Genomic DNA, 12541 nt, shown 5'->3' with positions numbered 1-12541 from the left:
TTAGGAGCAATGTGAGAAAATTGAGTGAGTACCTTATCGTTCCTGCTAGCAGAGGGTTAAAGGCGTATAGCCAGTCGTTCATGTCTTTCTCATTGTTGGCCTGCAGGAGGATCCCTCGATGTTTTGTGCACACAGCGAATGTGTTCGGAGTCTGAAAGGAAAAACATCAAGTATTTGTGGAGCTGTGTCTTTGAAGACAAGACAAGGTGAACACAAGCCGTGCAGTCCTTAAAGAGAAAAGCCAGCCTTTGAAAGTTGTTCTCCATGCTTTTAATTTCAAAGTTGTTGTGAAGAGCTTGCAAAATAACATCATTACTGCTTTAAACTCTACCAGTGCTTTGTATCTAATGGAGTTATCGGATTCAGGTTTTACTTCAATCAAAAGTACATTTACTTATTGAAAATGCACAAGACATTGAGAGGCATGGTTATGGTTAATGGTTTTGCACTTTACCTTGAGCATGGCCTGCTGGTCTTCACTGTACTCCACCTGTGCTGTGGAGAGGTTGAGGACGCCTCTCTCCACTGGATCTTTGTCGCTGTTGTAGATGAAGACATAGGGCCGACGCACAACCACAAAGTGCTTCACCCACGAGTTGGAGCGTGGCTCCATGAAGCTCAGGAAACCTTTCTTAGACACAACCGATCTAAAATGGAACAAATATAAGTTAAAATGATCTATCTATTGAAGGAGAGCTTTTTTTCCCCTGCAGATGGGAACTAAGTCTACTGCCAGTTGAAAGCACCCACATTCGTAAGTACAAATCCATTCATATAATGTCCTCTTACAGGATTATCTGTCTTTGTCAGAGCTTTGAGATGCATCTCATGTTGGCATATTTTCATGTCTTCAGATAAAAAAATAAGACTATAATGAGAGAAAAATAGAAAAAAATGGAAGCACTCACCCTGGCCTCATTTCTTCAATATCAGGCACCAAGTTGAGGAACTCGTTCTTTCCAGCCCGTGCCAGGTAGGAGGCCTCGAGAGTGGGGACCATTGGGAAGTTTTCATAGTCTGAGCAGGAGGGGCTGGAGGCACGGGAGCTGTTCTCTGGAGTCCTTTGGAGCACAGTACAACAAGTAAGCATCAGCGTGACAACCTACCAATAACTTTAAAATACAAAAAAAGCAATGTGTTGTTTGTATGAATTTAGAGATTTGATTTACTTCTGGTCCATGGAACTACAGCGGGAGTCAGCCAGAGAGGGGCAGGTGGAGGAGGGGGTGAGGGTAGCGCTGCTGAAGCTAGTCACTGATGGGTCACGTCCCATTGGTGAAATGTCTGAGAGCTGTGGGGAAAAAAAGAAGGAAATATTCTTTAACTCATTGTTTTTTACTCAAAGAAAAACAGTGTAAGAGGAAAAATGCTGATTATTATTTGAAGAGTGCAGAAATGAAGTAACTATTAGCGACAGTAGATGATAAATGGTCACTTGCCTATTTGCTACATCTTTTTGACTAGAAGCATTACGACAAATCTTACGATACAAGTAGAATCATAACGTCGTTTAAAAAAAGGAAAATGTGACAAACATAAAATGGGATTTAAAGTTTTGACTGTTTGGAGTATTATTACTCACTTTGCAGTCACTGATACTGTTGACCACCTGGTTATATTCACTGTTGTAGGTGTGTGTCAGGAGGCGCAGGCACTGAGAGAGAACAAAGATGAGTCAGTTATGTTCACAGGAGAGGAGAAGCAGCTGTTGCCAGATGATAACACTGCATCAGAGAGTAGATAGTCTCTGTGAAAATCCTATAATACTAAATTTGCCCACACCTTAGTAGCCAGCTCCTTCTCTCGATCCACCAGGCTCTCGATGTCGGCCGAGTCGTAGCCACTGCTCTCGCTGGGGGTGATGGCACTTTCGAAGGTGGTGCTGGAGATCTGTGAGGAGATGGAGGTGGAGGTGGACAGGCTGCCTGTGCTCATGCTCGGGGACAACAACTCGCTCAGGGACTTTGTGGTGGGAGCTGTTCCCACTGGAGCCGCCTCTCCCAGCTTCTCCCTCAGCAGGAGCAAGTGACGGGTCTTTTCCACCTGGACGAATGGAACGGTCAGGATTAGTTGCAAGTCAAGAAGTCAGAAAGAACAAGTAAGAAAAAAAGTTTAAAAAGGATAGTGGGAAATTGTATATAAGTGGTATATGAGACAGGAAGGCAGCATGAGTAAAAGGTCAATGTGATTTTTTAAGACCCACCTCATGCAGCTGCTCCATCTTCTCCAGCTCCCATTGGTGCTCCAGGATGAGACTGTCTCCTCTGGGCCTCCATCCAGCCAGGTTCTCCTCTCCACGCACATAAGCCACTGATGTGTCCAGGATCTTTCTCCTCCTCCGCTGCATCCCTGCTCAGAACAAAAAGACTTGTTTTGGTTAAGTGCTCAGTTTTGATATAAACATGGCTACTTGTTTTGATTCAGTTTATGAATGTTGTATATTTTGAGTTTGCTCACCTGGGCTTCCACTGTCAGACATTTTGCACAAGCTCAGCTCATAGATGCCAGTGACTCGATTGCTTTAATGAAATGAAATAGATACTGTTTAAGGGAACTGCAGGGATAAAACATTATTCATCCATCTTTAGTTTGATTGACATAAAAAGGTCTTACCAGTCAGGGGTTTTGGAGTATCCGCTCCCAAAGAGGTTCCTGAGGGAACGAGGAGGAGAGATCTTTGCATCTCGCGAGTAGAACACCATGCAGATGTCTTTGGTAATAATAGCAGGCTGTATGCAGTGGTCCAGCTGTGAAGAAGAGACACAGTAAGTGTGTTACCTGCGTTTACATTCAAAAGGAAAAAAAGAGAGCTCAATGCAGAGGAGCAATGACTGACCTCCAGATATGCAGACAATGTCATGTAGATCTTCTCTCCATATGGAGTGACTCGGTTTAACAGTAGAGAGTTGTGCAGGGAGCTGTCCCACACGGCCTCAAAGCGGTAGAAAGTCCTGAAGGGAAAAGATGAAAATCTTAAATTATTCACAAAAATAGCTAAATAAATGATCTTATATTATATCATCCTCTACAGTGATTAGAGAGTGAACAGTGTGCAGTGACTGAAGTGGAACCTCACACATTTCCTTAGTATTTATAGCATGTGAGTAAACATACTAAGGTGAGAGCAGAGTGAGAGAGTCCTTAACAGGCGTGTAAAGGAAGTGCTGAGTGCACACAGATGTGTCTGTGTAACATCTGCTACAGACCCACGATGATTACAAGCAAAATATACGGGTCCTAGGTATTTTCATGTTTATGTTGAAGAACAAATAATATACCTGACAGCAATGATGCTAAGTACATAAAGATATATAAATTCAAGTCACTGACTATTTTACAGGACACCGTGTCCTTATTCAGAGTCTGCCTGTCTTCTAAAAAAAAAATGTTGTGAACCTCTCTGAGGTAACGTTGTTCCTGTTTTTGGCAGCAGGGGGCACTCTTACCCACACACTGATAGCTAGAAGAGCCCTGTTTGTGTCACACTAGGTTATTATTAGTGAAGACTCATACAATAAACAACAGCACAGAGTAAAGTAGTTTGTGGAGTCAGGGTGCTACAGACCATGAAACAAACTCATCGAAAAAATGGCATTTGCATGTAAGATTGCCTTTATCTGTGCATGAATGATTTAGAATCTTATTTGTTTTCAGACTTCAAATATAGATTTTAATAAAGGCAGACTTTAATGCAACATGCCAACAAGAAACATCAACTGTGTAGAACTTATTTCTATGGATCTATAGGACTAGAGAGAAAACATAAGGCTCTTTTTCGCAGAAGGAGCCTTGTGTTTTCAGGTCACTGGTACCTATCAATATCCTTATCAATAGAAAGCCTGAGCACAATCAAGAGTCCAGCCGCAGCGGGAGGAAAAAGAGAGTGCAAAGAAAACAAAAAAGAGAAGCACAGAGAGTCAGGCAACAGAGACAATGAAGCAAATCAACAGAAAAAAGTAACAGCAGAGAAAATGGAAATGGTCATGCAATGATTCCAATGAATATACACAAAAAACACACACAGATACTGCCTAATGCTCTTTTTTAAACTTACGGAGGAAAATAAATCCACTAATTATGTATCAGAAACTAAATTGGCTTTACTAAATGGAAAAATGTGTTTAAACAGAATACAAGCTAAAATTAGTAACGGCCATTGAGTACCAATAAACCAGTGGGTTTATACCTTGAGATGTTGTGTCTGCTGAGCATATGATATTAATCAAGTACAACTACATTTAAGACATTCAGAGACTTAAAGTGTGTGTGTGTGTGTGCGTGCACTTCAGGTACCTGTTGGAGTTGTGGGATGATTTGATGTTCTTGGCAGATATGATGTTCAGAGAGAGGACGGCGTCCGCAGCACTGTCATCCACCTCAGTCTTGTTCCTGATACGACCTGGTGGAAGACAGAGCAGAAACATTACTCAACATACTGTCATCACAAGAGCTTAAAAGACTTACTTTTTAATATAAAGTAAACTCAGGCAGTAGAGTAGTTCAACATCCTGTTTGTCCATTAATATTATTGTCATAATGTCCAGCAGATATACTCTTAAAAATGCTGCTTTTTTCTCTCATGTTTGAATGGTAACAGCTATAATTCTAAATATATGAGATGTCACTATTTTGCCCATCAGTTGCAGCAACAGTTATAACTACTTAAAGAGAGGCAGCCTGAGGTGAGAGACAGATACAACTCCCAAGTTGTGTTAGACATATTTACACTGTTGCCTCACAAGCCTCCTGTGAGACACTAGAAGGTGTTTTATATCATATTCTCAGGGTATCCACTGCTTCTGCTGTGTGAATGAGGAAACAATCTTGTGACAACCTCTTCTTCTCTTCTGCTGCGAAACTGCTGTGTTTTGTGTGTCTATAATCCCTGCTGAGGGAGTACTGCTTACCAACGACCAGCTCTCGGACGTCCTTCCAGTGGAGCTCGCTCCCCTTTTCGTGGATGAGAGTCACAGTGATCCTCCGCTGTATTCCCTGCAGCAGAAATGACAGGAGCTTAGGATCAGGGCGGTAAAAGCTAGAACAAAAATCAGCCTCTTAATGCTATTCGTGAAGAAGATGTATTTACAGATGTACAACCACACAACAATATGACACCACATTTGAGGTTTAATAAGTAAACACAGTCCCATCTGATTTTGCATTTAAAGTAATTGAGTCAATACATTTGATTAGCAGAATGTGTGATCAGTAGTAATTGAGTAGATCTCCTGTACCTGGTGCAGTAGGTAGGTGCCATGGCACGGCAGTCCTCCACTGTGATCCACCACAGCTGGTATGTACCTGGAGATGGGGGGGTGTTATACTTTGCCCAACACACAAAACATGATATGCTACTATTTATGATAACTTGAGAAATGTCTTCTTGTTTCTGTGCTTCTGAATAAAGAGCTCTCAGGTCCACAAACTCTCTGACCGCTTTTAAACAGAAGCTCACAAGGCTCACAAGCTCTTTATATTTTTATGAGTCCGTCTATTTTTATGATGTTTTTATTGCGCATGTGGCCCAGGCTTCTATTGGTGAGTACCAGGAGATTCTGGTGTTTTTTAGGGACACATTTTATGAAGCTCTATTTCACTAAATAAAACCCTTTAAAGAACATAGATGTTCTATACACATCATAAATGTTTTTATAGATGCATTTCTCTATCATCCCTTTAATTGACTTCCCTTTCTTTATCAGTTAACGTATATTTGAACTGTATGCTTTTTTAAATACATGTCAATTCATTTTGCCAAAACATTCTGCAACTGTGTCAAGTTGAAAGTACTTCTCCTAGTAATGTAGTGATGGCAATTCTCCAAGTCATTTTCTTTATCAAAAACAGCACATTAAAAATGGATTTGAGATCTTATATCCTGTATTTTCATATTTGTTGTTATATACGAATGCATGTTCCACTCACTCTCCGGTTGGCTCCAGCTCGCTGATCTCAAACCAAACCAGCAGGTCGTACTTGCTGACACACTGACCCAGGTTGGACTTGGTGATGGTGTTCAACTTGGTGGCTGGAACTGTCAGAAACACACGGACACAGATTAACAAATCTAAGAGGGGCTGAATTTAAATACGTAAAGAAATAAACTATTTCAAATGGAGGAGCGAACGGATGCTGGACATGGGATGTGAAGACACTGCTCCAGGCTACAGAGCCATTAGCTAATGTTTATTATAAAGACATTTGTATTTTAAAAAACTGGACAAAGAAAAGAGGAAACTACATACAGGAGAGCACATACTGAGATTCTCTGAGGGGCTAAACCACAGATTACACTCCCACTGACAGCTCCCTGGTGTCTGACACATTAGGATTATGTTCCCGTTGAAATGGGCTAATCTTTGAGGCACACAGCTACATTCATTTGTGTTCACTATGGTTGAAATGAACATTATTCCATATGAAATGTAATGTAATTGAACTGTAGCTGAAGCGTTAAAATCTTAAGCCTCTGGATTCATATTTGTATATTTGAATGCTGTGCCAGTGATCTCCTTTGATTATGATAAATACTCAATGTATTATTTGGCTTTGGATTCAGCCCACGCAGCAGCTTTACCTGAAGGTTTCAGGAAAGGCCACTTTGTAAGCGACAGGGGAGGTTTGGACTGAGCTGACTGGACCTGAATAAAGCTGCAGTGAGGTGCAGGACACAAACCACTGTAGAGCTTTACCCTGCTACAGTCTGCATTCACACCACAAAGCACAGCACTATCCTAAATACTAAGCAACAACAGTGCATCTAAGGCCTGCTCTTGTTAGCTACTACAGGGATTGCTGTACCAACCATGGTGCCTCGGCACAATTAGCACAGGGTCACTGGGCACTGGGAGGAACGGGAAGTGAGAGAGCTGCTCTGCCTCGTCCTCCAGACTGGCCACAGCGGAGGAAGCCAGGGCATTGGCGTGCTCGGACAGCGTGTCCAGCACTTTGCCGTTCACATAGCCGCTCATAAGGTAACGGACCAACTCTATCTTACGGGTATGGTCTGAGGTTTTGAAATGTGACATAGTACAAATGGTGAGAAGGATCAGAGGGGTCATGCGAAAAGGGAGATGAGGAAGGGAGAGGACAGGGTTGGGTAAGATGATTATGGACGGTGGGTGACGATTAAAAAAGAGACAAAAAGAAAAATCCAAAGGAGGCAAGAAATGAAAAGAAATTGGAAGGAAACATGAGGCATGCTGATATAACCAGAACAAACAAAAGAAATGTGATGAAATGAGGGTGAAAAGTGCAGAACATATTGTCATTGTGCATGTGCAGTGATGACATCAAAAGACGTACCTGGTCTAGACAGAGGCATGGGAATAGGATAGTATTTCCTTGATGGTGTTGGAGGACTGAAATTAAAGAGACAATTAACCTATCATGAGTGCCAAATACAAATAGCAACCTAATTTTCAAAAATGGGCCTAAAAAAAAACTCTCTCTCAACAGAGAAAAATCTTAATACATTCTCAACCAACCTGATTAGGTCCTGTCCATGAAGGTGCAGAGGATGCTGCTGGTAGTGACCGAACACTTCAAACACGATGGGCTTACTCTTGATGTACTCAATGAAAGACTCAGTGACCTCAACTGATATCTGCACAACAAGTAAAAAGAAAAAAAAAGGGGGTCATCAAAAAGACTTAACATGAGCTTGTTCCAGTACAGCCTGTGTTTGTGTGTGTGAGGTGAGCACTCACGTTTTGAACATGGTAGAAGCCCAGAGGAGCTCCTTTACCAGCGTTCTTCAGAGGCTCGGTGGAGAACGCCTCGTCATGACGATGGAGGAAACTGAGAAAAGAAACTTAATTATTAGAAATAACAATTTTATACTGATCCACTGACTTTTAGTCATAGATTTATTTTACAATATCTGACCCTCGCTACATTTAAAAAAATATATTACTCTGTCTTGATCGACGCAGACACCCCTGAGGCACTTACAATTGTCGTTCTGATATTAACATTAAAGAGAAGAGTTAAAAGTACTATAGACTCACTTGAACTGGCAGAAAATATCCGCGTACTCAGGCGGGATGCCGCTGGCCTGGAGCACCGTAACACGGAAGGTGAAGATGCTGCCCACCTCCAGTTGGCCTACCAGATCGTCATCAAGACCCAGCTTGGTCTCTGCAACATTTCCCAGCTTGAGGTCTGAAGAGAGCGACAGGAGAAGGTGAGGAGGAATAGTGCTGTGATTTATTGTAAATGAACTGCAGCTGCACCTGTGCTTTGTAATGTGAATATAAATTAGAAGCTCTGCTCAATAAGAAGAGACTGACTTCTGCACATTATCAAGTCTGAGATTCTGCTGTTCACTCATCATCCGCCTTTGTAAACATTCCTTCTCAAAGTAAAAGAAGTCAGTCTAATTTCCATAACTATACGTTTGACGACCTCCTTTGCATTCAAGAGGACCATCTGCCAAGTGCATTTCGCACTGGGCTTACAGGTCAAGATTTACGCGTGGAGAGGTGATGGTCTGGCAGCCCTACCCATGTCATTGATTCTGTTGAGCTCCTCTGAGGGTGTGATGACCTCTGAACTCTGACCCTGGCCCTCCACAATGCGCAGCTCTTCCAGGGACATGCCAGAGCGGGTCATAACGGTGGAGCTAAAGTCATTCTGATTGGACAAAAAACAAATCAGACGCAAGAACAGAGGGAGGAGGATTCCATTTCAAGAGCAGGCCTTAGCATTAAGTTGGTAGGGAAAAAAACAATTTACAATTTCTACCTGCACAATGCTTAATTTATTTTTTAGAACTTCATTGTACATGTATTTAAAAAAATCATAAACCCTTAAAAAACATCCTTAAGATCAGCTAAGACAATAAAGAATAAAGAAACTTTTAAATAAAAACCTTCATTTTTCAAAGATTTATTTTTTTGAGATTTTAGCATTTATTTGATAGGTCAGTGAAGAGAATTGGGGACTGAGCCCGGACCTGCTTGGTAGACTATAGAGTCATTGTTACATACATGCAGGGTGTGACATACCCACTAGGCCATCTAGGCCCCTTAAGTCAAATATTATAATACCTCTCCTTCTCTCTCACATACTCACATACATCTTGACTTTTGAAAGTACTTTCATCAGACTCAGGGCTTACCTTTTTGAAGTACTCATCATCAAACGAGATCTTGGCGGTTCCTGACTGTCTAACTCCTGACCCGTAGTCTGGGGCCTCCTCGTCAGCTACAAAGAGACAAACCATCCTCTTATCAGCATCAATTGCAGGTGACTTAGAGCTGTCGGAGCGCATCAAAAGGAATACACAGAGAATCGGAGGGAATTTTCTTTTTGCAGTCAGATTGTTGGCTTGAAGGGCTCTTCAAAATGTTAGCACGCCGCAATCAAAGCACAGTTTGAATCTACTTCAACTATTTATTACATTGGGTATCTAAATAATCAAACGATTGACCCAAATTAAATGCCTCATATTTTACAAAAGTATTGAATAACTGGTAGATATGTTTTAGCTTCTGTAATAAACATATAACAACAATACGTCTTTCAGTTTGACAAATGAAAGGTAAACACTCCGATTCATAAACAGGATATAACCTTTGCATGAAGATCCTAACTGTCATGTTCATTAGAGAATCTCATTAATAACTCACCAGCTATAGCCTGAACCCCCACACGCAGGAAACCACGCACCTCGCCCTTCTCTGTTACTACGGCAACACGGTGCACCAGTGGCACAGGGTACAGCAGGTTGCTCAAGTACACAAAAGCTCTGTGAGCAAAAAGGGAAAAGAGAGACATGAAAAGCTGATTCTGGTGCATTGTTGAACTTGTACTTCAGACTTTAGATCCAACAAACATTCAAATGTTTTCATCATACAACTGCTAAGTTATCTGATGCATTTATGTGAGCCTAGTAAAAGCAATACGTTGTGAATCTGCAGAACTATGGTGGTCAGAGGGACAATGTTTGATAGAGATACATTACTTATTGACCTCCTTAAATGTTGATGTTAATTTTCTCAAACATTTACAGTGCTTAGCACATATTAATGACAACAATATTTTAAACAATATTAGTGACAAATATGTTAAAGACAAAAAAAAAACATAAAATAACTCAGACATAAAATCACACATGCTGCAGGGCAGTGAATGAAGCAGCAGTTTAAGGCGGCCAGCTTATTTTTAAGCTTCGTGACAGGGTGATGACACATCGCCTTGGAGGCCACAGCAAATGCCATAAAAGTGTGTTTTACTGTGTCGTGTCGTGGCAATGTCAGTCTCCCATTCACACACTCGCTGACATTTTGTTTTGTAGGGCTTGATTTGTTTTGCTGCACCCCTGGTGACCTACTCTTCCGCCTCCCCCCCCCCCAAGGCCAAGGCCGGGAGTAGAGGGGGGGACGAAGGTAGCTGAACTACTATTGAAGCAGAATCTGATCGGTTGAAGATTGCATTGACTGGTCGTATTTTTCTGCACACGTTTGTTATTTAAGTTATGATGTTTACATCAGTCAGCTGACAGCCTGAGCAAACCTGTGCTGTGATTTCAAATGCCGCTGCAGCATAATACCTCATCAATAATGACATAAAACAAATAAAAGCACGATAAGTGAACTACCAGTGAGTTAATAATGTCTACAACATATTCAAAGAGCAATGTTTAAACAAATTGGTTATGAAAACAATTGTTCTGATGTCACATAAAACTGAAAAAGAACAAAAAAAAGTTCAAACAAGGTTTAAAAAACAAAAAATGACAGACATCTACCAGCAAATACATGTTCACATGCAGATGGGAGTTAATGCAGTCAGCTTTGTGATGGTGGCGGGGGGGGGGGGGGGGACAGAACAAGCTGGGAGGACGTGGGGAGAAAAGGATGGCGGCTTTTCAATTTTTGGGAACTCGGTCTAAATGAAAAGAAACTCATACAAAGCAGGCCTGTGAGCACAGAAGTATGACTAATCTTATAAAATTAAAAACTGCTTCAATTTATCTCTGCAAATCTGCTATGAATATATGATCTGATTCTGAAATTAGTCCATCTCAAACAGTGGCTTTACTTATCATTTATTACTGATATGCTTTCAGTATTTGCTATTTATACAGTACATGCTACATACTTCAATATGTACGATACATACTACATACTTCTGTATGTTCTAAAGAACACTGTTGTTGGGTGCAACATCAGTCTATCAATCAAACATTTAAACATATTCATAGAAATATACTGGACATTAATTACCTCATGAAATAATTTTTCATATCATGATTTCAAAAATGGCTCGTGTGTTTTCACTTGCCCTGCATTTTTCTGCTCTATATGTGCACAATTAAAAATAAACAACGCTCAACAAAGCCAGCATCCATTACGTCTCCTCTCCCAGCATGTGTGTGTGGAGGTAGAGGAAATGCCACTGCCAGTCACCAACCTTCCCACCAGGATGAACCAGGGGGAGCGGTCATAAAACGGGTCCTGTCCGTCGCTGAAGATGTCTGAGCCCTCCTCTGTACCGGCGTCTGAACTGGTATCGTCCACAAATGCCTCGTCGTCAATCAAGTCCGACATCTCGCTCTGGCGCTCATCCGCAAGCTCTGTGATCTCGGAGTCCGTCGTGGAGAAGGTGGGTGAGGGCGTGCGGTCAGCCAGGCGCTCATTGACACAACCGTGGAAGATTGGGGAGCTGAGAGGGTTGGTAGTTTAAGAACGGGGGCAAAACCAAGCAAAGGTAACAATGGAGTAAAAGAAAGTTGACACAGGCCACAGCAGCTCTGAGTGTATAAGTTAATATTTATATTTCAGGACTTATTTTATCTTCTCTTCTTCAAAAAATACCCGTAAAACAAAGTAATCAACCTTCAAACGTAGCTGTACATTCATTGATAGACATTACATGCTTACATTTTACACCTAGTGGTTATAAGATTATAAGCTTCAACAAATTGTTTGAGAGAAATTTATTTTCTAATACTACAACTTTGAAGCTATTGCAAATTCAACAGGAGGATTGATCTCATAAAGAGCAGGTATTACAAAAAGCTGTTGGGTGTCACAGTAGTTATTAGAAACATGGATATTTCATATTAAAATGAAATGCCAGCTTAACGTACTAATCTTCTAATGCATGCTTGCTCAAAGAGGATAACGTAACAAAATTCCACTTTATCCAAATCAGTTATGTTATTAAAAAAGCTTTTGTATGAACTGAGGGGAGAATCAATGAGAATGGCAACAAACAATACAAAATGATGCAACAGTTACGTGTGATACAACTGATCAAATTAAAATGAAAAAAAAACAAAACACATTTTAAAAGGGGAAAATAAATGACAACCAAATTGAAGGGATAACTTCACAAAGGATAATTGATGAGTACCATGAAATCAAGACCACCAAAGGAAATCACAAATGTAACATCAAACTAAACATGTCAACAAAATAAAAATAAAAAAACATGGAAGGATTTATGGTAAGAAACAAAATAACAATCAACATAGATGATAAACAATGATGATAACAATGATGATAACTGACACACAATACTCTGATGACAA

At 40.9% G+C, this 12541-nt stretch overlaps 1 protein-coding gene across 10 annotated transcripts in view; it reads right to left on the bottom strand.

Moving 5' to 3' along the window:
- Positions 1-12541, bottom strand: part of kif1b (kinesin family member 1B) — a 57758-nt gene that overhangs the window by 3352 nt on the left and 41865 nt on the right. For 8 of the 10 annotated variants that reach the window (XM_065961798.1, XM_065961800.1, XM_065961799.1 and 5 more), the window contains 22 exons: positions 11419-11670; positions 9633-9751; positions 9122-9207; positions 8505-8634; positions 8010-8163; positions 7710-7800; positions 7488-7606; positions 7306-7361; positions 5926-6034; positions 5235-5301; positions 4908-4992; positions 4294-4399; positions 2837-2951; positions 2614-2747; positions 2458-2519; positions 2204-2349; positions 1783-2043; positions 1583-1654; positions 1170-1291; positions 909-1061; positions 455-647; positions 33-151 (listed from right to left, as the gene is read on the bottom strand). In XM_065961798.1, the coding sequence (XP_065817870.1) occupies positions 33-151; positions 455-647; positions 909-1061; positions 1170-1291; positions 1583-1654; positions 1783-2043; positions 2204-2349; positions 2458-2519; positions 2614-2747; positions 2837-2951; positions 4294-4399; positions 4908-4992; positions 5235-5301; positions 5926-6034; positions 7306-7361; positions 7488-7606; positions 7710-7800; positions 8010-8163; positions 8505-8634; positions 9122-9207; positions 9633-9751; positions 11419-11670 (2751 nt within the window). The remainder of the gene's footprint in view (positions 1-32; positions 152-454; positions 648-908; positions 1062-1169; positions 1292-1582; positions 1655-1782; positions 2044-2203; positions 2350-2457; positions 2520-2613; positions 2748-2836; positions 2952-4293; positions 4400-4907; positions 4993-5234; positions 5302-5925; positions 6035-7305; positions 7362-7487; positions 7607-7709; positions 7801-8009; positions 8164-8504; positions 8635-9121; positions 9208-9632; positions 9752-11418; positions 11671-12541) is intronic. The other 2 variants (XM_065961801.1, XM_065961802.1) reach the window with 1 other exon arrangement.

This window comes from Labrus bergylta, chromosome 12, assembly GCF_963930695.1.
Source record: "Labrus bergylta chromosome 12, fLabBer1.1, whole genome shotgun sequence".
Taxonomy (NCBI): Eukaryota; Metazoa; Chordata; class Actinopteri; order Labriformes; family Labridae; genus Labrus; species Labrus bergylta.
This window is presented reverse-complemented; position numbering and strand designations above follow the sequence as displayed.